The following is a 27,631-nucleotide window of genomic DNA, read 5'->3' as shown; positions in this document are numbered from 1 at the left end:
AGTAATCACTTAACTTCATAGGATGCTGAATCCTGGTATCAAAATCAATAGCGTATTTTCTCCTAGTAGCTTTGCATTTACCTTAAAAGCTTCCCTTCACCTGGAAATAAGGCCTGTCTGTATCTTCACAAAGTAGGTGTCCCCTGACACTAATGCAGTGACTGACACTACTGAAAGTAATAGTCCTGTTCCCTTTGCAGCCCAGAGCTCCTAAATCTGCTTTTCGTTATCAGTATAATGGGGTTGAATACATTTTTAAAAGGTGGTAGCTATTGATTACTTAATGGAAAAAGTTAGTTTAGAGAATTGCTGAAGCAGCCCTATTTAGTGCTCTCCATTGCAACAAGACCATTATCTAGAATAGTGGAACTCATCCTGTAACCCTTATTAATATTTAATAGGGATGAAGCAACATTAAAGTACACTACAAAATAGCCCAAGGCTTCTGCACATGTAGGATATACGGTTGTTTCAAGGGTCGAAAAAGAATAACTGATTTCCCTGTGCTCAAGCTGTTTATAGGTAAGACCAACAATAAACAATGTTTTTCCTCTTGTTCCTTTTAAAGTATTTGCAGCACATCTGCACTTTAATATACAGTTATTCCTACTAGACATCTTGAAGCGATTGAATGCAACAGAAAGGTCAGTGTATGTTTAGAGATCGCTGTGTGAGACTATTTTATCCTTTCCCAATATTGCTGTGAATCCCAGCCTCCCTCTTCCTATCCCTCCTGCTCCACGCTGCAGGGCACATTTGGCTGGGTTGACAAGCCAGTGAAAGGTGTTAATCCTGTCTAATAGAACCATAATCCTTGGGGCTGTGTTTTTATATCATACTATTGAGCTAACCCCTTGTCACAGGATATTGTTCGTCTGCTTAATAGCAAAGTTCTTTATGGGACTTTTAGATAAAATTAAAGTGTGCAATCCAAATTGTGCTTTTCAATTTCACAGGGTAAAAACAAACAAATAAACCACAATGTTTAGCCATCAGAGATTTTCTGAGAGATTACAATCAATTAAGAGGAGAGCTGTGTGATTTTTTCTTTCTTTTTTTTTTCCCCTCAGTGAATAGTAAATGTCATTTTACTTGTTCAAAAATATTCACAAATCTGGGTCAGCTTCTTCAAATAACCTTTGGCTGGAAATATTTTTCAGGTTAGATGTGCCCAGAAACGTAGTGAAAAAAATGTTATTTCTTTTTCTCTTAAGCTGCAGTGGTTAGAACATGGACCCAAAATGTGGGTACACTTTCCTCTTCCACCTGGCTGTGCTCAGGCCTCTCCCACTGCTGTATGTCCACATTTTTTTTTTTTTTGGAGGGAAGGAGCTGGTTAATAAATAAGTGTGGGAAAACAGGGAAATGAAACAGCAAGGAGCTTTTATTTTCAGTTGTGTTCCAGGGGATGCTGATTTTCTTCTTCTCAAATGAAGACTTTAAGACAAAGTATTTGCACATGGTTTCCCGTAGCTTTTCTTTGTCATTTTTTTTTTCCCTCTGCGAAGTATTTTTAGTTTAAAAGTCACTGTGTGTTAGAGATAAAGGAGCTCATATGGATAGTAACCCTGTGATTCGTGAGCAGGGACAGAATAAGATGGGGTCCTTCCTGGATGGAAACGCCCAGGGGAGGTATGTGTGTGCTCCGCGTAGCTGGCATCACCTTGATGAACTCCTTCCTTAAGATCACGGTTGCGAAGCCTGAATGCCACCTCGCCATCCTGTGCAGCTTCAGGGGCCTGACGCTGTTACTGATGAGTCCCGCAGAGAACTAACTGCTGCCAGGAGAGGAAAGCGTAGCAGACAGAGCAGCAAGCAGCAGCTTGGTAGCTGTGGGCAGAACGGGTACGGGGCTGTACCAGCACTCAGAAACTTGCCAGCCGCTGAAATCGTTACTTAGGTCTCGGCTCAAACAGGTCTTTGGTTTTCCAGCTTTCCAGAGGTCGGCACTCCCGCAGCACTACTAACCCTGCCACCTGGGTAGGGAACTGGAGGACGGGCGCAGCGAGGGTGGTGTTCCCTGCAGCGCTCGGTGTTTGGGCAGTTCTGCTCCTTTTACCATCGCTGAGAGATTTCTCCTTAGCTTCTCTGGAAGCAGGTTCACGCTGGCATTAAGCGTGTCTGCAATGCGAAGGCAGGCAATGGGACCGGCCATTAAACCAGTCCTTTTCACCTCCTCTTTTGTTGCCCAAAGGATGGTCTACCTCAGTTGCCTTTGAGTCTACCTCGTGAAAACTCTTCCCTGGCAGAGAAGATTGGAAAGCTGTAATGGTAGAGCAGAGCCAGGAGCTCGCAGGCCCTTTTGAGGTTTGTGGCGTTCCGGGATGGAGAGCAAAAGGAGGTAGCTGGAGATACCAGGGGAAGGGGGCACCATGGGTGCTTTAGAAACCTGGGGGGAGATGAAAAGATGGCACGGTGTGGCTTGGGGTGAAGAAAGCAACGGAGCACGGCACTGGTTTGGCTGAAATCACGTAGGCAAGGTAAATGGATGAATAAATACAGGGAAACCTGTAACCAGGTAGTCTGAAATCACTTACGTGTTTTTTCCCTCCAGAGGGGATTTTGAATACTCAGAAAAATACTGAGATGATATTGCATAGTATATAATAGTAAACCCTGCTTCAAGAAATCTGATACTGCATTAAAAGACTTTCATTTACTATGGAAGAGTGAAGAACTTTAAAAAAGGAGTCATTCTGGATTTAGCTTTGAGTATTGGTGAAGATAGAAAAACAAGCTCTTAAATACACTGTAGAGTTGATAAATGTCCAAATTCTGGCTGTTATTAGGGCCACACTTAAAGGGACTTCTGACTTGTCATCAATGCTAATTTTATGCAGTTTGCCACCATGGGCAGTGCAGTGTAAGACAACTCTGCCTGGGCATGTCTGGCAGGTATTTCTGTGTGACCTCTCTTGCAAAAATCTGCTGTGCCGCTTCCTTCCTTACCGTGTCAATTATCTGCACACAGAAAGGGTGAAAATTAGAAGGAAGTAAAAGCAATCCGTTCACAGTCTCTTAATGCACAGCCCAGGTGATGCAGCCTTTCTTACGTGCTGTGGCACAGGGAAAAATTGTACCCGTGTACGTTTAAAAATCAGGTTTTCGAATTGGGGGATTGGAAAGAAAAACACGGGGCCCGCCTGATTTTTCTGTTACTTATGCCCTCCGCAAAATATGCATTTTGGAAAAAAAGTATTCATAATCCTCGGCGGTCCTTGCCGATTCCTGTTGGTAAAGAACCACAAAGAGTCTCCCCAGCTGTGAAAGTAAACTGTATAAATTGCCACAGTCGACACCACCACTCTATAGCTCGTATAATATTTATGGAAACACCTTTTTTTCTAAGCTCACAGACAGCAATCTTACCTAGAAGTAACTCATAGATATCTGTGTATAATTAATGTGAAACTGATGTAGAAGAACTCAATCGTATCCATGATCTAGTTAGTATTTGAAGCAGTATCGGTTCTCTTATTCATTTTTCTGCTTCTGCCTGTACAGTCACATTTTTTTTCCCCTGTAGTCACCTCCTAGTTTGTTTCTAGCTGGATGTAGCAGTTCATGGTCCACTGATCTGGGAGGAATTTTGAACACAAAGAGGTGACTTGACAGTTGTATTTAAGTCTTAATGACAGAACAAAACACCATCAGTGAGTCAAGGTTTGTCTTCTCTTTTTTTACAGCGCACAAGCAGCTTTGGAAGCTTTGACCGTTTCAGGCATCACTCGATATCAAAGACAGATGATTCAGCTGAGGTCTGTATAACACAGAGTTTTACTTTCTTCAGTTCACTTTCCCGTGACACTTATGCAAAAACATTGGGAAACTATTGTGTAGGTTTTACACTGGTGAGAACTTTGCTTGTGTACCCAGATCTGCCTGGGTGATTGAGCCTTTGCCAAAACGAACAAGAGAATCACACCTAAACTTTGGTACTTTGCTGGGAAGATTAGAAACAATTTTTCAAAAAGACAAAACTGCGCTTCAGGTTGGTGCGTGCCCAAAGTAAACGGCACGTGTATGCAACTCACAGATGTGTCATTTTTGTTTTCAAGAACCTGCATAAATCCCCTCAATTCTTGTTTGGATTAAGGGCAATAAACAATGGGAAACAACATTTTCTAGCACAAAATGTATTTTCTTTCTGTCATTCACACATACAGTGGCGTGCTGCAAACCTGTTTAGGTACACGATTCCCCAGGAAAACGGCTGTGACTGACTTTCGTGATCCTAACTGCATTGGTGTCCTTAATATTCTTCTGTAATTCGTATTCCACTACACTGAATTTCATTTTCATTGTGAGTTGTTGCTTACTTTTTTATTTCTAATCAGATACCTGAGTTGGAGACTATAAGTGACATTGGAGATGCAGTACAAACTAAAGCAGCAAATAATGGAGGAGGTTTGGGTAAGAAGATGAGAGCCATTTCCCTTACCATGAAGAAAAAGATGGGTAAAAAGTACATCAAGGCACTCTCTGAAGACATGGTAAATACAGCCTAAGAATCTTGTGTTTGATTATAATACATGTGAAATAAAAATGTTATGTGCATTTTTCCTGTTCATCAGTTATGGCAATCCATAAAAACATGGTAACACGTACTGAATTAAAGCAGCTTTTAGTATGTACCCTTTCTTTCACGTGCATGTTAATGTACACACACACATGCACGTATACATTTAAAGCATCACACAGTAAGGGCCCAAGGTAGACATAGGACTTTTAGATCATTGAATTTTGCTTTGTCATCAAGGAGCATTTGTATAAGCATAACAAAAAACATCTCCTGATGTGGACACAAGGGAGTATCGTGTGAACCCCACCAGCAGTCTGATATTCAACCTGTACAAAATGCTTCATTAGAAGAATTTATCTTTCAATACAAGACCTATTTCCAAAGTCCATTTTGTAGAGGTCAGCCAGCATGCTAGAGCATGACAACTCATATGCCTTATCTGCTTTTACCTTATCTAATCTTAGTGAACCTATCTTTATTAAACATAAAAAACATGTAATATTTCACATACTGCAAACTCTGTTTTCTCAGTATGTTGTGTCAGTGAGTTCCAAATTTTAAAAAACAAGGAAAAAGGACTTTTCATACTTAATCATGCTAAAAAATCTAGCTAGTCTGCATCCTATCTCACACATGTGTCAATATCAAATAAGTAGGGAAAATAAATAAGAAACTTCACAAGTAGAAAATAGTGTTTCACAGGGTACTTTTAGACAGTTTTTGGACGTCAAAGACAAGGATTCCTATTTCATTAGTTTAGTTTGCATTTTTGGCTAAAATTAGAGAGGTTGCAATCCATGATTTTTATATTATAAGAAAGAAAAATCAGAATTTCACCATTTACCTTCTGCACATTTACAGCAACAATTCACATGACAGAAACTCAATGAATTATCTGGTTGGACACACATGTAGCATAATCTTCATTCCTGCAGCAGATGATGACAATCAATACCAGCCCACTGATTAATTTATGGGTTATGCTGCTGACTAGTGTAACAAGCCCTGTCCTTGTTGAAAACCAATATAGTCTTTCATTTCAATGCTCTGGCTTATACCTACCTGTATGCATCTCTACTTCATACATGCACTGTCATCTTTGCTTGACTTCATCAGCCAACTGATGAATAATTAACATTTTCCCAAATGTAACGTAGCATCCTAAGTACTGCAGGATGTTTCAGTTGCATCCGAATATCACGCACATTGACAGCGTGATGAAATCTGCTGAAGAAATTCCTTCCTTTGAAAGCTCATCGTTATATCATTTAGTTGTTACATTGTGCCTAACTTACCTGTGATTGAAATATGGATCTTATTTTTTTGAACAGGCTGTGATTCCTGAGGTGTGATTTAATGTTATAAACTCAAGGGGCCAATTTCATACACCATTAGATTTTGTGAGAGAAACATGCATCTGTTAATTCTGAAATGCACTGGATTTTGAGACCAATGTGTAGGTCGGGCAATGTGGCGAGCATGGTGCTAAAACACACCGATGCCATACGTGTGTGCAAGCTGTCTCCAGAACGTCCTGGCTTGGGTGCCAGCCTGCTGCCAAGCACCCACGAGTTTCAGAAGTTCAACACAAAACACAGCTGCGGCAGCTAGCACTGCACCATGTGCTTTCAGAATTAAACTTTATATTTCCTCCTCTAAGACAATCAGAAAAAACACTTTGTCTGGCTACCTGTGAACTTCCCGTTACAAGCCTTTGTCACTGCTGTGGTATATTGCAGTCTTCTGAGATGGAGAATCAGTTTAGCTGCTTGAGCAGGAGTGGAATGAAGTGAGGGGGGCAGAGAGGAGGCAGGGGATTTCTCCAAGATCATAAGGTGCTAGGGGTGGTGTTGGGCATCCTTAGTACCAGACATCAACTTCTAAAATGCTTTCTCTCATAGAATCTTTCTTAATAAAGTGTAATGATGAGTTAATCTCCAAGGATGATTTAAAAGAAAAAAACGAATGTTTGTCTAAGATACATCTCTCGGTGGTTAACATCTGATTTTTGTGTTAAAGAATGAAGAAGGAAAAGATGACAGTGATCCTGGTGGTGGAATACACACTGAGAAGGTCTCCCTAAAAGCCAGTGACTCCATGGAAAGTCTCTATAGTCTGAACAGTGGCCAGAGCTCATCTAGTAAGTACAAGATATCCATATTTCTTATTCAGTCACTGGATCAATATTCTTATTGTTTAAGTCTGAGGTATCAGAGCTGGTGATTAAAAATGTGATAGTAGAGAGCTCTTCAGTCTGGCAGACAAAAGTGTAATTTGATTAAATGGGTGGCAGCTAGGGTAGATATACCTCCCTCCAGAAATAAGCTCAGTGTTTTTAAGAGTGGAAATGTTAACTGAAGTAAAAAAATAATATGGATTATAGGGGATGTTGCTGGTATATATGCCATAAATGTTTTTTAGGGTTATCACTGCTACGGTGCTGACACCCATAGGGTTGCAATCACTGGGTGCAGCCATACAAGCATCCTCTCTGGGGTAGTGGCTGTGAGTCCATCCTTTGCCCTGCAGACGTGAGGCAGATGAAGTGAGAAGTCTCTCTGAGATGACGGGTGATGGGGGCCTGACCTGGCGGCTTCAAGTCATGATGCAGAGAGACACAGCCTGCTTCTCCGCAAACCCACTGAAAACCCTCCCCCAACAGGGTAGTCTCAGTCGGAGGGCAGATGAATCTCTGATGAGAAGTGGAGTTTGCCTCCACCTCTCTATCCCTTGGTCTGCTGCGGACATTTGCTGGGCATGATGACATTGCTGTGCCATCACTGCAGGCACCGCGTGAGCCCTAAGTGGAGACGCGAGCTGCAGTCCAGACCATTTGCACTTAGTAGTTAATCTGGCCCAGAGACGGAGCTGTGCACTTAAGCCATCACCTCAAACAAAACCATTTTTATGATCATTTTCTATGATGTGATTTGTGAAAATTGTATATGGGAGTTTACTTCCAACACACTGCTGCTCTTATCTAAAAACATATTTGGATGGGATATTGCAGAGCTTGCTCAAAATTGCTTGAATTACTCTGCCGATATTTTATTGCTCAACTTGGATAAAATGACAGGCAGAAATGTTGATAAGATTAAAATTTCCCTCTGCAATGCAGGTTCCTTTGATGTTTCAGCTAGCTCTGTAATGAAATAAAATAACTTCTACAGTACTTGTTTTCATTTCTCTGAATAAACAGGAGAAGTTCAGCAGAATTAATTCCCTAAATTGCACTTTTAGAGTACATTTTATTAATCTGCAGAGGTAATATTTCAAAAAGTCTGTAAGTAAAATGTGTAGTCTATTAGTATCGTCACCAGAAAAAGATTATTGTAGGGAAGATGTTAATGAAAGATCTCCTACTTATTTTCTTCGGTCTCTTGTAGTATGCTTTTTATTGAATGTATTTTTTCCTGGAATATGTCAAAACCACACAGAGTAAACTCTTTCTTTAATTCTGTGCTTTTGAACGCTTTCCTCTCAGCTGCTGTGCAGAATTGCATGTCTGCAATTCTTTTTGGTGCAGGAGATCTCTCAACTTGACTCTTTTTAAGGTGGGGTGACCAGCTGCTCAGATGGAACGAGCAACAGGGACAGCCTCCGGTTTGATGACGAGGTCCCTTACAGTGGGCCCTTCTGCGGTCGAGCCAAAGTTCACACCGACTTCACACCAAGTCCTTATGACACCGACTCTCTGAAAATCAAGGTAAGACAACCACCAGGATTTCTTCTTTTCCGGTAAGAATGCCAGGGGAGCATTTTTTACATGTGAAGAATATGTTTACTAATGCATTTTTAACTGTTAAGCACGTGTAACACTCTAACAGCAAGACCAATCTGGTTTTGCAATGCTTCTATAAGGATTTAGTTCAGACAGTGCTGCAAAGCCAACTGCTGCTAAAGGCTTTTTAAGGTGTAGACTCCAGGTAGGTACCCCGTCGTGGTATCTACCTGGATACCACAGCTTTCCTCAGACTAAAATACATGCTGCTTCCCACATACTAGGTCTGGAGTAAGAAAAACTTGAGTCTCATGGGATGTGAAGTTGCCTCTCCAGCTTTTTCAGTCACAACTAGGATATATCAAAAGCTCAGTGGCACCCATTGCCTTTAATGAAAACAGTTCACCTTTCCATTAAGCTTTTCTTTAAGCATACCTTTGAACTATGAATTTTCTCTGGCCCTGACAACATGGCAGGGGTGTCCAGCCTGTGTGAGTGAGAAAAAGGAGCTCCAGACGTGGGCCCAGTTGAACGTTACTAAAAAAGCCCAGCCCTTTTCTTCTTCCATGCAGATACATTCGCTATCATCATCCTTCAGACTACTCATGTCTGTAATCTGGAATTCTTTCTTCTCCCTCTTTGTAAACACCTTCATATCCAGATTATATTCGCACTTCAGCATCTTTTCTTCTTCTTCACAGCTTCTTCTTTTTGGCAAATCCTCATCTGTATCTCGCCGCAGTCTCCCTCTCCTCTCTGGCCTACATTACAGCCATTGCTCTGCCAGTACTTGCAGTCTTCACCACTTGCCCTCCACTTCCACCCACACCTCGGGCATTTCTTTCAAAACAGTTTAACTGGTCACGACACGGTCACGGCAAATGTCTGCTGGCTCACAGAGGTTCCTTTTTGAGTCACTGGGGCGGTGTATTTTAGAATTATAAACTACTACTTAAGGTTGAAATCCCCTAAATTTATCTGACAAAATTTCAGTACCATGAATCTAAATTCAAAGTGCGTCTGCAGCTTGGCTTAGAGCCACTGCCTAATCCTGATCTGCATCCACGTCTGAAGCTCCTGAGCCTCCGTGAGCGTGTAGAATAATATGTGTGCTTATAGAGCTTTAAACAAATGTTTGTTTAGTTTCCATTTCAAACGTGCTCGTAGCTGTGAGCTCCATCTTCTAACAAAACCAGGTCGCTGGAACACAGTCAATTTCACACTTGGGTTTGTACCAAAACTAGGGTGACCGCTTTACTTGCAGTTTCTTGACCAGACCAGAAAAGATTTGAATGTCTTGCAGTTGTTAACAGATATTTTAACAAACTGAGTTTGATTTTTAACTTTGTAACAGAATGCCAAATGAAGTGCATACGTGGGGATTTGTTGGATAACTCTTTAAAGTCTTTCCACATTTTTATAAGTTCTGTGGTACCTGCCCAGAAGAGAGGACTCAATTCTGAGGCCATGGGAACAAGTTGTGTAGGGGGTATGACTTACAAGGGACACTTTTTACTACGAGAATTACTCAGAGTGAGTGTTTTGCTGAGCTGAGATCTTGGTTCCCACAGCGTGGCTGTGAACACCTTTACCGAAAAGCCCTCTTGAAGTAGCTGTGTTGTCACGCTTTTTTGCACTCACATTTGTGAGAGAATGCACAAGTGTGGAGAGCTGAAGCCTTTAGATGTGTCTGCTAAGGCCTCCTTCCACTATTTTCTCAGGCAATTGTGTTAATAATAGCGGGAAAAATTGTCAGTCCTTTGGGAAGGACAGACAGGAAGATATTAAGGGAGTTAAATGTTCTTTATTGCCTTTGAGAAATGTAGCCACTGTTTTTTACTGTAAAATGGGTAAAAGTCCACCTTTCACATAGGTCAGCAATCAGTCTTTGAAGACCCTTGAGATGCTGGATAAGAAGATTATTGTGTAAATGGTTTGGCACATATTTGGAAAATAACCTCACAGTGTTCCCTTGCTTTTTGCCAAAGCTATGCCCACTATCCTGGGCAAAAGCTGATTGCTGATGCAACCCTATCCCTTTTCAGGGACCAAGTGGAGCACAAAAATGGTGAGAAGGGCTGCTTATGCTCACCTCTCCTTCCTTGGCAAAGGTTTGGAGACAAGGATTAACTCCATTTTCTGTAATTATTTTGCTGGGATTTTATAAAAGCAAGGGAGCTAAATCTAGGTAATTTTAAAAAGTTACTTCTCTCTGACTAGTTAAGAGTCTGTGCTGTCTGTGCTGGTTTTGGTCCATAGAGGAAACGCTACATATTACAAACCACATGTGTAAGCGGTGGTGTGCTTTTTTTATTGTTCTAGAAAGGAGACATTATAGATATCATCTGTAAAACCCCCATGGGCATATGGACAGGCATGCTGAACAACAAAGTAGGAAACTTCAAGTTCATTTACGTGGATATTATCTTGGAAGAGGAAGCTGCACCCAAAAAGATAAAGCCACACAGAGGAAGCAAAAGGACCAAGCCTAAAACGTTGCAAGAGCTCCTGAATTGTGTCCACCTTCAGGTAAGCCAACGTGTTTCCCAGCTGTATTTGAAATGTTTCCTTTCTGTGCGCTCAGGTCTGGATGTCATCTACAGGCAGAAGTAGAAAGGCAGGTTTCAGCAGTTTTGATGTCAGCAAAGCAAAGCACCTTCGTGTCTGTCTTTTATCTGATGTGAGTGGTTTATAGAACTGCATTTTACCACATCATTTGGTTAGGCTAAGAGACTCCACGCAAAGAGGCGCGGTGGTGACTTGTCAGGTCACCGTAACCCGACTACAGTTGTGTGCCTAAGCGTAGGAGGTGTGTGACTGTGAGCACCTCAGGGACAGGACTGCAGTCTGACTCCAGTGCCAACGTTTAGAATCTGGGTTTCTAATTCCCTGTGATCTTTAGGGAGCAATACTCTTTTTGCACTATGCTCACGTTGCTGCTCTCTCCCTCTCTGCAACCCTAGCTCTTGACTGAGTGTCAAAGCGTAATTAGGTCATGATTTACGGGTAACATTTTTAATAACAGTCATTGCTTTGGTGCTGACGCAAACACTCCTTTCCCTGGAGTACGCGCAGAGTTTCATACTGCGTTGACGCACAGCTCGAGGGGGACCATGTGTGACACGGTACAGCTGAGGGCTCCCTCAGCTTCTCACCCTTGCTTATATTGAAGGGCTCTTTCTGTGCAAAGGCAGAGCACACTCTACCTCAGAGGCCCTCCTGGACCCAGCATGGGAGGCACTCATGGGGTGACCCACAAAAGTACAGATGCTTGGCAGATTAAATAATTTCTGGCAGAGCTCTGTCCTGGTCCAATTTGCTGCTGGACTCTGTTAGACAACTCAGGCACAGATGCTGGGATGGCCAGGAGGACCCCCAGGCACCTCCGCCTCTGTCATCTCTTGCTCTCCGGCTCTGGTTTTATGCCAAAGGCAGGTCAATCAGACTGGACAATGGAGCCCATTTCAACCTAACAAAAAGGTAAAAGAGAAATCGTGCCTATTCCTCTACTAAACATAGTCCTTGTTTACATGAGAGGATTTGCTTGTTTCTTTTTGTAGGAATATGCCTCAACCCTCTTGCTAAATGGCTATGAAACTCTAGAGGACTTAAAGGATCTACAGGACAGCCACCTGATCGAATTAAATATTTCAAACCCAGAAGACAGGGCAAGATTGTTATCAGCGATTGAAAATCTACAGGACTATGACCGTAAGTGTTTAAGCTTTGTTCAGAGTCATGTGCAAGTTTTAACTGAAGAAACACATTTAAACAAATAGTGATTCTCACACTGATCTGTTAAACGATTTTTCTTTTAAATATGAAACATGCAGTCAGATGGTTTTCTTATTTGTTCAGATAGCAAACCGTACATCTCTTCTAGATATGTATATGATTACTATGCTAGTAACACATGAATTATTTAAAATTTCTTATTTATAGGTCCTACACTAGAGATTGGTAGCAACTATTGCTTAAGAACAACCCTATTTATGGTTGGGGACCCAACCCCCACAGAGGTTAAGTGACTTCCTAAAAGTCACAAGGTCTGTGCAAGAGCAGAAAATAAAACCTCCCAAACTCTGTGAGAGTATCTTAACCAAAATAGAGCTTATTTCAAATAACTACAGTAAAGAATTTTCTTTAAATTTTTTTGATCAACATTCTGCAGAATAATACAGGTTTTCCTTCCTTCACTTCATCCCACACTTAAATACTTATCCAAATCAGTTTCTTTTGTAGGAAGGTTTTGTAAAAAAAATAAATATATACTAATAGCTGCTTTGCATTCTTTTCTCAAAATGAATCTGACTCAAGTTTCCAGTGAGCTTCCGAAACCTCATCATACGGTGTGTGTATATGTATGGGTACTGATCACCATTATGTTTTCTTCACTTGTTCCTTTCACTGGGAGTGGAAAAGCTAGGATACAGAACAGAAAATACTGTTCTCATGATATTTGAATGATATTCCCAGCCTGACTTCTAATTTTAAATAATTTATGTCAAATTCCTAGAAACTACAGCTAAGCATCTACTTAATTAGACACTCAGCCAAAACAGATGTTTTCCTCTTCATTAATATGTGTGCATACTCACCCCTATGCTGAGCAGTCATTTCATCAAATGTGCACTCGCAATTGAGAAGCATCTGAAAGAAAGAAAAGGAGACCTGGAAAAGCAATGTCTTCCTGGGATATTTTAATATCAGTTCTTGTCAGGTGTCTGCTTTTTATCTCCTCAGTAGGCAGACAGCTTTCCAATTCTCACTCCAGCACATGTACATATCACAGAATCACAGAATCACAGAATCGTATAGGTTGGAAAAGACCTTTAAGATCATCGAGTCCAACCATAAACGTAACACTGCCAAGACCACCACTACACCATGTCCCTAAGCACCTCATCCAAACGTCCTTTAAATACCTCCAGGGATGGCACACATACCTGCGTGCACATATATACCCTATGTGCTTCAGTACATAAATCTCTCTGGGTTTCTAAGCATGTCTTTGGCTACCTCATCTATTCAGCTTTCCCTGCAGGTATTCTCTAATCTCCCTCTTCGTGTCTCTGCCGACCTTGTTTTTTATGGTACATTTGGGCTTTTTCAGGACCCCATTTGTACATGCAGTCTTTCCTGTTCTCAGTTAGCTTCCAGGGAAAGGTAAGGTTCTTGCAAACATGTTGGAGAGGCATTAAGAGGGTTTTCTTTGCCCACCAGGTTCAGTAGTTCTTTCTGGTCTATAGCTTTGTGAGATGACAGGCTAGAAAAGGACTCTTGAAGGGCTGTCTATGTAGAAGTAGTGATTGAAAGAGTGAATCCAGGAAAAAAAGGGTTACATTTTCCAAGAATTGTATTGCAGGGATCTAGCTGTAAATCATCTGAAAATAGGTTTATTTCCCTAGTTTGCTGTCATGGTTTAGCCCCAGACGGCAACTAAGCACCACGCAGCCGCTCGCTCACTCCCCCCGCGGTGGGATGGGGAAGAGAATCGGAAGAGTAAAACTGAGAACACTCGTGGGTTGAGATAAGGACAGTTTAATAGGGAACGCAAAAGCCGCGCGCGCGAGCAAAGCGAAGCAAGGAATTCATTCACTGCTTCCCATGGGCAGGCAGGTGTTCAGCCATCTCCAGGAAAGCAGGGCTCCATCACGCATAACGGGTACTTGGGAGGACAAACACCATCACTCCAAACGTCCCCCCCTTCCTTCTTCTTCCCCAGCTTTATATACTGAGCATGACATCATATGGTATGGAATAGCCCTTTGGTCAGTTTGGATCAACTATGCTGGCTGTGTCCCCTCCCAGCTTCTTGGGCACCTGGCAGAGCATGGGGAGCTGAAAAAAAAGTCCTTGACCAGTGTAAATACCACTTAGCAACAGCCAAAACATCAGCGTGTTATCAATATTATTCTCATACTAAAACCCAAAACACAGCACTACACCAGCCACTAGGAAGGAAATCAACTCTATCACAGCCGAAACCAGGACATTTGCCCTTAAACTGAGTATACATATATTTGTGTATACTTCTTGGTAACTAGCTTTGCTACACTTTCTGCACCTTTTACTGTGTATGTTTTTCTGTATCAATATTTAACACACAAAAAAAAATAATGAAAACTACTAGATTGTAATTTTGCAGCTTTGCATCAGTGTGAAAAACAAAACCATAATATGATGGTTTTTAACAGACCACATGAGTGTCAAACTGTCCTGGAGTAGTGAGGATATGGTTTGCTATTTATATTTCTTGTGTAACAAAAAGCATAGCAAGCAGCCTTAGACACCTAACCTTTTTAGAAGATGATGCCAAGTTCTTCTTTTTCTGAAGGTGTCTTAACACCTTCAATATTCTACATACACCTGCGCAAGGACCAAACCTAACAAGGTCCTTACATGTTCCACACACTGGCAATTAATAAATTTACCTTAATTATCCAAATAGGGTTCTTCCTAATTGGCAGCATGGATTAAGTCAATTCTCCAGGCAAAACAGTCTCACTGATGTTATCTGTATGGTAGTCTAATAGTTTAAATTCTCGTAATGGTTCTGGAAATAATAACATTACATCTTACAAAGTGGCCCATGCTTCAAAATCAGTGATGACACTGTAGTCTTAGATCAAGAGACGAAATGAATATTTGCTTCACATCCACTTCAGATAGGTATAGCCAATCTTTCTAGTATTCAAATTCAATAAAATAATATTCCCAGAATTTATGAATACTCACAGGGACCAGAACCAAGACATCTTTATATCCTATGCCAGCTATAAGCATTCATTTAAGTCTAGTTGAGTTTCATAAGACTCATGTATATTTTAAGGTAAGCCACGCATAAATACTCTCCTGGTTTGGGATACTATCTTGAATCAGCACTGAACCAAATCCTTGCCTTGTCTGGTTGCCAAAGGTTCCTAGCATTTGTCACGTGACTGGTAGGGACAGAGCAGAATTTAACAACCTGCTCTAAAAAGGAAGAAAGACTAAAACTGATAGAAGCTATCTGTTGAGTCACCATCCCTGGAAGTATTTAAAAGAGGTTTGGATGAGGTGCTTAGGGGCATGGTGTAGTGGTGGTCTTGGTAGTGTTAGGTTTACGGTTGGACTCGATGATCTTAAAGGTCTTTTCCAACCTAAACAATTCTGTGATTCTGTGATTCTGTTAAGTCGTTATAACGGAAGACAGGGAGTCAAGATGATCTTGGGGATAAGCTCAGCATGAGTCTGACTTTGTCCAAATCATCTGACCTCTTTGTCCTTCTGTCAATCCGACTGGAAAATTGGGTTGAAAGAGCTGGGTGCTACTGTGAAAGTGAATTCTTCATCTGAACTGAACTTTCCTAGGTCAATATTTTTTTTTCCTAAATGGGCATGACTCAGTCCAGCATAAATGATTTTTTAATTAAAATTGATTTTCTGCATTGCTTAGAAGTGAGCAGCATAATTAACCACAGCTACAAGGTAATCTGTTTACTGGCCAAGAGTATTCTAGATTTAAGTTCAGCACTTTTCCAGGTAAATGTTCACTCTTTTTATAAGCTTTGTGAAAAAATATACTAAGGCCATAGACCATATTTACTGTTCTAAGCTGCATGAGCCAGCACAGGCAGGAAGCAGGAACAACCACAAAACCACAGATGAAATGCAAAGAGTAAATTTATTTTCATTACCTCGCCAACCAGGGGATCCTTGAAGCAGCACCCGGGCAGAGGCACACACGCAGGCACCACGGAGCTCAGTCCATGCTAGAGAATCACCAAACCTGCTGTTTTCACCTGTATTGCAGGGATTCACGCAGGCGTAATTTACCACTGTGCTTTGATCTTTCCCACAGCAGGGCAGGAATCTCAAGCATGTTCAATAGGGTGCCTCTAAGTCTATCACAGGCCTATGTTATCTAAACACAGATGTTCTACTTGTCCAACACACAAGGCCAAACAGCAATTAGTATGATATATGTGTTTTTTCACGCCCCAGCTGCAAGTCACTTGAGCGTGTTTACAGTCCTCCTCACCAATCTTCCATTATTTTCCCACATAAGCCCATCTTCCTCACAGAGCTTGGAAGACCTCCATGTCTTTGCATTACATTTATGCTTCCATGAAGCATGTGTTAGACTAATGGATGGAGTCTCAGGTATGGTCCAGAGTTGAAATGCAAGGGTTTCAGAGTTTTTGTGACTCTGCTATTATTCAGAACAGCCAAGCGTGATGGAACATAGCCTCATTTTACTAGATTCTACTATAAATGTAGTAAAACAAGATTTAATATTTCTTTAAAGTGATATCTGATATTGTGAAATGTCCAGATTTTTTTACAGGGCTTTTAATTTCTTTTTCTTTCCTTGGCTTTTTCTTGACATTCGTTGTCTGTTATACGAAGTGATTTCTTCATGCCACATACTTGTGACTATATAATTCATGTTGCAGAATAAACAGTTATTGAGTTTTCCAACCAAAAGACCTGCAGCAATAGTTTTCACATTATGTGCTTCTTAAAGCCGTCCAAAATGTAGGATTTCTGGCAGTGAGAATTTTTTCATCTTACATTTGATTTAGACCTGAATGAATTTGAAATGAAAAACTTTACCCATCTTATACCAGGAATTAAAAAGTAAGTTTTATTTAGCAAATGCTACCACATAGTGTTTTTTAAGTAGATTTTTCTTCCTGGTACTGCACTGTCTTCTTTCTGCCTTTCCTAGGACTCCACGCCCAAATTCACCATCTTCAAGTACTTCACGTAGCAAGGCTATCCTAGAACTGCAAGGTCTTGTAAGCTCCTCATGACCTTGCCCCCTTCCCAGATCTCTTTTTAGATTTTCTATAAGTTGATCAGATATTTGGGACAAAATGATTGGTTTCCATGAATTCATGGCTGGGGAGGAAAAAAAAGCTCTTTTTCATGAAGTATTTCTTAATAGCTTTCCATTCTTCTCCCAGATGGCTTCTAGACAGGAGATGGATGTCTGTGCTTTTGTAGGATGCTATTTTTAAAGTGAAGCAGTTGCTGGATGGTTAACGAATAAAGTAATAAAAGAAGTTTGGAACTTTTTTCTTGACCACTTACCAGGACACACGTTTTTGTGTGTGCAAAATAGCCTTGATTCTCTTCTCACTTAGATGATGTAAGTCAAGAGGTTCATTCCCGAACTCTAGTGGGTTGCATTACTCTAAAGCTATTCCGAGTTAAAGAATTAGACTTCATTCAATATATGCATATAGTTCTTTTTATAGAATAAAAAGGTACATATGTGCAATTTGGGGGTAATATTTTATGGTTATCTCCCCAAATCCACTTCCTTAGCTTACTTTTCATATTTAAGTGCCAGATCATACTCTAAATCCCACTGCCAGTACTAGATAAGGTTTGTTCCTTATTTATTGTACTTGGACAGCAAGATAGTAGATAGCTGAGGACATGACTTTCAGTTCTCACGACTTTCAGTTCCTTTACGTGAGGACCTAGCATCAAGAGCACCATGTTACACTGGGCAAGTCCCTTTAAGTATGTGGGATTACACAATATCATGTCAAGGTCAAACAGTGCTCAAAGACAATCTCCCCTCCTGTACTGTGATACAACTCATTGACCTGGACATAATATTTCCAGATTTCCCAAGGAAGCTCATCCTTGCATGAGTATTAGTATTTTTCACCTTTTTTTCAGGCACAACTGTTTGCTTCCAGGTTTTAGAGAAAAAAAGAAGTTTCTCATTTCTGTTTTCACCATAGACTCTCCTCTCACATCAGTTCAGTAACCCTCCCAGAAAAGCTATGCCACTGACTTCAGTGAGTGCAATTTTTTAAGTTGTGTGTCTGTATATATCCACAAAAGGCTTATTCCTTTGAGTCCCCAAAGTATTGCATGTGTGTACAGAACCACTTCAGATTTTTCTGCTTCTTTTTCAGGAAGTTTCATCATTTACTGCTTCAAAATGATCCTTTCTGAGTTTGATACTTTGTGAGTTTTCACTTCATTTTAATACTTAGGTGGTCTAACTAGTAGAGGCACTACAGGTTGATACATGGCCTTCATACGTATCTAGGAGGTCTAACATCAGCCTTGAAGACACATTTAGTTCTATTTAGTTACTGTATGGTGCTGCTCGGTACGTCACCACTGCACCTTCCAGGAAGGCACGCAAGTGACTCAGCCTAAAGCATCACGCTCCTAGCCCAGTTCTCCTTCTGGGCAAAACTCATGAAGGCAAACTCTCAGAGGGCACACTCATGAAGTATGGCTTGCTGTTGGGTGACCTTCTTTTTTTCCAAGGCAAAATCCAAGCCTCCTGCTACTCATCTGGTTTAAACCAGCATAACCACACAGGGGTCAATGTGACCTCTGTACATTCTTGAGCTGAATTGCCTTAAACCTAAGCTTAAAGTGCTTTCCTAATCAGGACTTTAAACTCATTAAAAAAGGGAAAAAAGCTGGTGGGAAAAAAAAAGAGATCTATTCCTGCATGTGTCATGCACATCTATGTTACTGAATAACAAATATTCATTTCAAAGATCTAAATAGCGAGGAAGGTAAGTATGCATCACACATCTATTACCAAGGCTAAAGGCCTCACATTTTTTTCAGAAGTCTGAATATAATCCTACCGTCTAAAGTAGTATTAGAATATATGTGTCAAAATGATGCATATCTTGGACTCTTCTGGCCATATCATAGACAACAGTGACTGAAAGCTATTTATCTTATATGAAACTGCTTTACTGGAGAAAAATGATAGGACTTCCATTTGTTGGTAAGATAGTAATTTCTGATGATTCTGCAACATCTAACGGCAGTTTAATTTTATCAATTCCTGTTTCCTGTGTATTGTATCTTTCTTCTGATGTCCAAAAGATTAAGACAGCAAACTTACCTTTACTAATGTGGAACTTGAACATGTATATGTCAGAGGAAGGAATTAAGTAGAACTGAATGTAAGAGCCAAAAACTAAAAACAAAAAACCCCACGTAGTTTCTTTTCTCATAAAGCAACATCTAAAGTTGTATGCTACATATATTTATAACACTCAGTATCCTGTTCAAGTGGTTTAGTAGTTGCTGCATAATATTTAAGGCTGCTTTAAAGAGAGGGGAAAAAAAAAAGGCACCAAAGTTTGCTTTCAGTCTTTTCTTCTTAAATACGGGGGGGGGGGGGGGGGGCTGTTCTTCAACTTTTTCTGCTCAGAATGAAAAATAGAAAATATAATATTTTTACTGCCACAAAGACCTGAACACTTTTGTTTTTCATGTAAAAAAAATCTTCTAGTGTTATGGGAAGAGACAGAAGTTTTACATTTCTGTATGTTTTCTAAATAGAAATTTCTTATTCTCCTAACTGACCTAAATTCAGATTTTTTAAAAAATCTCAGTTCCAGGCTTGTCTGCATCTTTTTCCCTGAAACACACAAGGGAAAGACATTGCTACAAAAGAATTTAGGATCTGTTTTTCACATAAGAACTACTCAGATTATCACAACTAGTTACAGGGCACTAATAGACTGACTGAAAATGCATTTCCTTTTTAATCCGCTACTTGCTTGGTCTTCTTTCCATTGTAAAACAAAGTGGATGGAGGTTCCTCTTTGACCTTGAAAATGTAAACAGGATTAACGCTTTTTAGGTCACCGCTTGCCAGGGCAGCAGATGATGCTGGGGAAGCAAGTACCGTGAGGCTGATGAGGGGATTACAGGGGAGGCCAGGGGAGCCCTGCCCACAGCCGCGCAGGAGGACTGCACCCCGGCACCCGCTGAGCTCTGTCCGCCCACAGAGACCAAGACCCGGGTCATCTTGGCGCCGGTGGGATGGGTGCGAGGAGCTAATGACACAGTTTAGACAAGGCTTTACTGGGGCATCTGCTGTTATTTGTGCTAAACTACTGCTGCTGCTACTAATAGCAGCAGTAATACCTTCACTGGTGTAATGCCTTTCGTAATGCCTTCCTGACTTAAATCAGAAATCAATTGGACCCTACGTGATCAAATATTTTCCCTGCAAAGAGAGATAACATTTGACATGACAAACTGTGTTCTGTAAAGTGAGAAGGAGATCAAACAGTTACAGATATCAATTAAATCTGCTGAAAGGTGTACTCTTTCACGCAACTGCAATTAACCATTAATTTATTTGGGAACAAGGTGGGATTTCTATTCCTTGGAAAGTATTTTAAGTAATTTTTTTTTTTTAAATACATCAAGTTACGCCTATAATCTCAGGCTTAATGCAAAAATGACTAAGTTGAGACTTTGGATTCTTTTATTCAAAAATCAGAGTTGTTTATTAACTTAATTAGGCAATTGAAAGTTAGAAAATATTAAACAGAATTAGTCAGTCCAAACAAATCTACAAGACTTCCATCAAGGCCTAAGAATGTTTCTCAATATATCAAAATGTTTTGTGAAACAAGTTCATTGAAATCTCACACAATGAGGAAAGGTACTGACTCTCCTGCTGTTCCATTTCAGTATTTCCACAGCAAAACATTTCAATTATTAATTTCTAATTTATTCTTTGTTCTACAATACAAGATTAAAAAAAAAAAATTCAAATTTAAAATCTTTCCCATCTTACCAAATCTTATAACTTCCAACAATTGAAACAAACGTCAGCATGAATTTTCCTTGTAGAAATTTTATAATTCTGGGACCTAAATTAGATTTAGATTTTGATGAAGGATAAAATCCTTCATGTATTAGGACTTCCATTCTGCCTGGACTTGAACTGAGACAGCTTAAATCTGACTAAAGATTCAAAGCTAACTATTTAACCATGGAGTAACAAGTCAAGTGAAATATGGGAACTTTCTTTGCAAAAGCAAAAAGGTACCATTTTTCTGAAGGGCTAAAAGCTGGGGTAAAACCATCTGTTTCCTGTGAGATATGTTCCTTATACTTTGTTTGGAAAGCAAGCCACAGTTTGAAGTAAAAATACAGTTACAGGAGGGCAATAACAAAAAAAAAAAAAATCAAAAACAAAAATAAGAAAGGGAAAGTTCTTATATTTTATATCTTGTTTTCTCAAGAAATTTACTGTGAGCAAGCATCATGTATTTCACAGCCAGAAAATATGAACACAAATGTTAACCACAAGATATATTAGATTCATGATATACAGGTATATCCTGTCTGCAAGGCACCAGGTTGTTGAGCTTTTTTTGAGAGGTCTGTCGATACTCTTCGCTGAGTTGCAGATTTCTGAGTTTTAACAGATTAGTCATATAGCAGCTAAAGAAGGACAAATTATTTGCAAGATAATTTGCTTCTACTTAGTTCTGGAACAGTGTTCAAAAACCATACAGCAGGAGTTAGGCATCTTAGCTTTCTCTGAAGCCTTTGTGTTTTGGAAAATAATCTTTTGGATATCAAGCTAAGCGTAGGAAGTTTCCATCAGCCACCTACTCCCACTGGAAAGTCCAGTGCTTTAGTAAAACCTGACTACCGCATCTTTACGCTGAGCACTTCTGAAGACCAGTGCATTATATCTCACTACACAGTGCACAGAGTAGGTAAAATGGGGGGGATTACATGCAAAAGACACAACATCTATAATGCAGTGTGTTATAAACAAGGCACAGTACATGATTACTTGCATGAGCAGGCTCTGGAATACATGAATGTGGGAGGGGAAAAGCTGCCATCTCTACGGTGGGCATGGTGACCACACATGGTGGCTGTTGCACCTGTGGACAGCCTAAAGGACCTCAGTCTAAAGGATGAGGCTAAAGTCTCTGGCGTTCATCTCTGAGCAACATACTGCAGGATCAAAGCCAACCTCAACATCAACATAGATGTTGTTATACTCATGTAATTGCATTTGTAGTTCTTTGATGCTGAGGTTTCTGTTTCTGATAGACAAAAGATATTGATCTAGTCATGTGTATATTACCAGCTCTGTTTCTACAGTTCTTCAAGATCAGTCATGTTGCTATCTCAAATTCTTTCCCAGGATACTTATTTTGACAATTTTTTTTCTTTCTTTTTCTGTTCTTTCTAGTTGAACAACAGCAGAAAAGTGAGGGTGGTCAGGAGACGCGGAGCTTAAGCCCTCACCACAGCTTTGACAAATCACAGTTAAATGACTGCCCAAGAGATTCTGGCTGTTACATCTCATCAGAAAATTCAGATAATGGTAAAGACGAAGTAGACCCAGAAACCCTGTCTGACATGGTGCAGTCAATAACAATCACTGAGTCAAACTGATTCAGTCCTGCTGCTGTTCCGCAGATTTTCAGAAAAGACAATCAGATTTGCTGGTATGATGGCACAGAAGCAGAACACAAAATAGTCTCAACACCGAAAATCCACTTCTGTCTGATGTATGATGCTGTAGACTGTTTAATATGTGGACACTTGATAGCTAAATGTTAGCTGATAATAAGAATATCTCATGTTTTTCCTTTCAGTGAATCCACAGACATTTCACTGAAAAAGTTTATACATATGTATTTATAAACATTTTGTACAGCAAATGCATTTTCTATAATAATAGAGAATTGTTTTAGGTAGTGCTACATAATCTGGACATGTTAATTTCTGGAACGGTCCAAAATGTAAATATTGTATATATTTTTAAAAAAAACCACACAGATCAATCACACTGTCTCTATTTTCAGATATGTTTTGCTGATATTTGTACAGAATGTATTTTCATTGATATATCATCATAATAAAAAGGTGGATATACTCACATCCTACTTTGAAAAGTACCAAGCTAATTCTCATTAATATTAAAGCTGTTTCATACCATTCTTCTCCAAAACGGGCTCTAAAGTAGACTATCATCTCCTACACTTTATTCTGGAGGTACGAAAGAACTGTAATGTGAATCTGAATCAAACTCTCTGTGTTCATTATCTTTTAGACAACATAGACATCTGAATGGCTTATGCACTGGTAATTTCTTTATTGTTATTTTCACACCTGTTCTCATTCTTCCCAAGCATTATACAGAGAATGCAAGCTTGGAGAAAAAAAAAATCAGTATCAATGCTATTCTTTTATGATCATTTTTTGTGAAGCTCTTGCCTTTTGTGTGTGGTGTGAAGTTTGTTAATAGAGTATTTGCTTGTATACAAACCTCAGAAGCTAATATGGTTATTGTGCACTATTGTCTTTCATATGAGATTTTATTGTCATTTTCCAGAATATTTTGCACTGGAATACACATTTTAACTGCCTGTCTTCTTTTAGAGTACTTCCCTCAATAATAAACAGAATCATGTGTTTCAGCCCTTTAAAAACTACTTGATTTTTAACGTGTTCTGAGTTCTAAGACTAACACAGTAAATGGCAACTCCACTGAGCATTTTTATCATGCATAATAATCTGTGTATCAAATCAATAGAGAAACTTTTTGCTCACTAATTAGTCACACAATTTTCATAATTTAAGGCATTTTGCTTTTACGTTTAAAAGTTTCCACGTATTGCTGACAGCTTAAAAGAAAATCATCTTCAGAAGAGATGAAACATGGGAAGTTACACCCCGAAAAGAGTACTTCTGAAGAAGCTATAAAAAAATGGAAAGCTTTTCTTCCTTTCTTTTTTTTTTTCCAATGGGAATGCTTTCTGTAGTTTTCATGACCCCTCAAATGGCTACTGCTGTCAGACTCCTAATACATAGATCTGCTTTGAAGGCTACAGTATAAAAATAGGAATTTTAGAAAATTGATTAACTAGATTTCAAAGACTTGGATTAAATAAACTCTGTTTAGAAAAATAAACAGGAATGGGAGATGCTAAGATGTGTTTCTGGTTTTAACTTAGTTTTCACACTGGCAACAATCATCATCATTTAGTAGCAATGACCCTGTATTGCCAGCATGGTGGGAATGCAGAATCCCTTGACAGGATGAAGTATGTGAGAGCTTGTATCAAGCAGCTATATTTGTTTCTTAATGCCTTTCTAACCAGTAGTGTGTCATGACATGCAGTACTGACTTTACTTAATATGTCTTTAATAACTTCTGAAATAATGCATTTGGGTTGGCTTCTATCACCTCCTCATTTTAGAGAAGGACTAAAGTCAGCTTGAATTCCTCTAAGAGGGGCTTATCTTTTGGCTGTTGCTGCAGAGGCGCTTAGTCTTCAGGTTGCTTCTATCTAGACATCTGCAAAATTGCTGAACCTGTAAAAATATGTTGAGGTGAGTTTAAATATGATTATGACTGTCAAGAAACAGCTAAGTTAGCTGGGTCAAGGACTAACAACCACAGAGACTGGAGATGTACTGTGATACAAATACTCTGATAAATGTTTATTTGCATAGGTTTGCAAAGGAAAATAGGCCTCCCTAACTAGTTACAGTGAGACAGGCAAGGCTTTCAACAGAGCAAACTACCCATTATTTTACAGGAATCGAACCCTGCATAACTGGGGCTGATGGCAAGAGGATAAAGGTGTAAGACTAACTTGTCGGTAACTATGGGCATGAGCTGTGGTTTAACCACTCCTGTCTCTAATCAGTAAGGCTTTGTCCAAAGGGCTTCTTGTTTAGAAAAATGTGTCAACTGAAAGCTTGTTTGTGTCAACTGAAAGCCACAGAAGGCACAGAAGGCAAAGGCAGAGACTGGGAAAATGAAGAACCGCCCACTGTAGGAGAAGATCAGGTTCAACACCATCTAAGGAACCTGAAGGTGCACAAGTCCATGGGACCTGATGAGATGTATCCACGGGTCCTGAGGGAACTGGTGGATGAAGTTGCTAAGCCACTATCCATCATATTTGAGAAGTCGTGGCAGTCTGGTGAAGTTCTCACTGACTGGAAAAGGGGAAACATAACCCCATTTTTAAAAAGGGAAAAAAGGAAGACCCGGGGAACTACAGGCCAGTCAGTCTCACCTCTGTGCCCAGCAAGATCATGGAGCAGATCCTCCTGGAAACGATGCTAAGGCACATGGAAAATAAGGAGGTGATTTGTGAAGACCAACATGGCTTCACTGAGGGCAAATCGTGCCTGACAAATTTGGTGGCTTTCTATCATGGGGTTACAGCGCTGGTGGATAAGGGAAGAGCAACTGATGTCATCTACCTGGACTTGTGCAAAGCATTTGACACTGTCCCACATGACATCCTTGTCTCTAAATCAGAGAGATGTGGATTTGACAGACGGACCACTCGGTGGATAAGGAATTGGCTGGGTGGTCGCACTAAAAGAGTTGCGGTCAACAGCCTGATGTCCAAGTGGAGACCAGTGATGAGCGGCGTTCCTCAGGGGTCGGTATTGGGACCAGCGCTGTTTTACATCTCTGTAAGTGACATGGACAGTGGGATCAAGTGCAGCCTCAGCAAGTTTGCCGACGACACCAAGCTGTGTGGTACAGTCGACACGCTAGAAGGAAGGGAGGCCATCTAGAGGGACCTTGACAGGCTTGAGAGGTTGGCCCGTGCGAACCTCATGAAGTTCAACAAGGCCAAGTGCAAGGTCCTGCACATGGGCTGGGGCAATCCCAAGCACAAATACAGGCTGGGCAGAAAATGGATTGAGAGCAGCCCTGAGGAGAAGGACTGGGGGCGTTGGTTGATGAGAAGCTCAACATCACCCGGCAATGTGGCTTGTAGCCCAGAAAGCCAACTGTATCCTGGGCTGCATCAAAACAAGCAAGACCAGCAGGTCGAGGGAGGTGATTCTCCCCCTCTACTCTGCTCTCGTGAGACCCCACCTGGAGTACTGCGTACAGCTTTGGGGCCCCCAACATAAGAAGGACATGGACCTGTTGGAACGAGTCCAGAGGAGGGCCATGAAGATGATCAGAGGGCTGGAGAACCTCTCCTATGAAGATAAGCTGAGAGAGTTGGGGTTGCTCAGCCTGGAGAAGAGAAGGCTGCGGGGAGACCTTATAGCAGCCTTCCAGTACCCGAAGGGGGCCTACAAGAAAGCTGGAGAGGGACTTTTTACAAGGGCATGTAGTGATAGGACAAGGGGTAACAGATTTAAACTGAAAAAGGGTAAATTTAGATTAGATATAGGGAAGAAATTCTTCACTATGAGAGTGGTGAGGCACTGGAACAGGTTGCCCAGAGAAGCTGTGGATGCCTCATCCCTGGAAGTGTTCAAGGCCAGGTTGGATGGGGCTTTGAGCAAGCTGGTCTAGCAGAAGGTGTCCCTGCCCATGGCAGGGGGTTAAAACTAGATGATCTTTAAGGTCCCTTCCAACCCAAACCATTCCATGAGTCTGTGATTCTATGATTGTTCAAGATATTTGTAACTTCCTGTGAAGGCAGAGCAGATTAGATCTCAAACTGAGAAACTTCCGTTCTCTCGAGCTATTCTGAGAAAAAGAATGAGGAAATTTTGTACCACAAAGAAAAAAAATGTGTGTTTCCTACAAGAAGCATACCCAACCTTCTTTCGTCTCTCTGTAGTCTCATTAATCACACTGATCATGGATTAAACTGTTTGTAATAGCACAAACAGTTCTCTGACCGGCTTTAGTGCTGGGTAATCTGAATAAAAGATAATTCTAGGAACTGTTGGAGAATGTCTGGTGGAGATCTGAGCTACTTTTGAGGAATCTTTAAAATGTCCCAGAGACAGGGAAGAGAAACAAGCAGCAGAGGTTTTGTTCCTCTCTGTCACTTGCTCAATGGTGTCATGTCCCTTTTAATTTTTATTAACCTTCCTCTACCATTAAGAAGGACTATGAGGTCTGTAAGATTCTTATTTGGAGAGTCTACTGTTCCCTCCAGTTACAAAGCGTTCAAAAAGATGCAAAACCAGTCAGTAATAGTAGAGGCGAAGCTAACAGGCTAGCCCTACTAGCCTTTAGCCGGTGGGGATTTCCCCTGCCGCAGAGGGCTGCAGTGCAGGTGCACCAGACCTTCCCCTGGGGCTGCAACGCTGGGCTGGCTGCTGGCACGTGTGCTGCCGCTTGCCCGCAGCAGAAAGCTGGTAACTCAGAAAGACCCACCTTATATCTAGGTGACCCACAGAAAAATTCAGGTGGTGGTGGGCACCCTCCTCCCCAGGGAAGAACCACCTTTGGTCAAAGTTAACATCGCTTGTAGCAGAGTTGTCTCATGCTCAGCCCCGTTTGACAGCTGTTCACAGCTGGCATTGCATTAAAGGAGGGCTTCTCTACTGTAAAAGAAGGTAGCAGAGTGCCAGACCACAGCCCTGTGATCCACACAGACTAGCCTGCAGGTCCCAGGAGTCAGTATCCTGCTTTCCAGGGTTTGTAACAAAACTGAAAATCAGTGGACATAAATGCATCAGCGCAGAGGCTAGCAGCAAGGAGGCTTTTGCATTCATTTTGCTGAGGTGTGAATGAGCACATGAAGCATAAGGCAGAACGTGGGCATACCTGTGGAAATTCTGGAGGAGACTGATCTCTGAGGGACTCAACTAATTACTGGCTGCCAGCTGGACTTTGCAGCACTCACACA

General features: G+C 40.8%; 1 protein-coding gene across 3 annotated transcripts in view; it reads left to right on the top strand.

Moving 5' to 3' along the window:
• SAMSN1 (SAM domain, SH3 domain and nuclear localization signals 1) overlaps positions 1–23,471 on the top strand; it is a 90,535-nt gene extending 67,064 nt beyond the window's left edge. For all 3 annotated transcript variants that reach the window (XM_075491844.1, XM_075491845.1, XM_075491843.1), the window contains 7 exons: positions 3,687–3,758; positions 4,338–4,493; positions 6,542–6,662; positions 8,077–8,228; positions 10,566–10,772; positions 11,804–11,954; positions 22,243–23,471. In XM_075491844.1, coding sequence (XP_075347959.1) covers positions 3,687–3,758; positions 4,338–4,493; positions 6,542–6,662; positions 8,077–8,228; positions 10,566–10,772; positions 11,804–11,954; positions 22,243–22,448 — 1,065 coding nt within the window. In that variant the 3' untranslated portion in view covers positions 22,449–23,471. The remainder of the gene's footprint in view (positions 1–3,686; positions 3,759–4,337; positions 4,494–6,541; positions 6,663–8,076; positions 8,229–10,565; positions 10,773–11,803; positions 11,955–22,242) is intronic.
• Positions 23,472–27,631: the final 4,160 nt, after the last annotated feature.

The sequence above is a fragment of the Mycteria americana genome, chromosome 1 (assembly GCF_035582795.1).
Source record: "Mycteria americana isolate JAX WOST 10 ecotype Jacksonville Zoo and Gardens chromosome 1, USCA_MyAme_1.0, whole genome shotgun sequence".
NCBI lineage: Eukaryota > Metazoa > Chordata > Aves > Ciconiiformes > Ciconiidae > Mycteria > Mycteria americana.
Note: the sequence above shows the minus strand (reverse complement) of the source record. Positions and strands in the feature narration are given on the sequence as shown.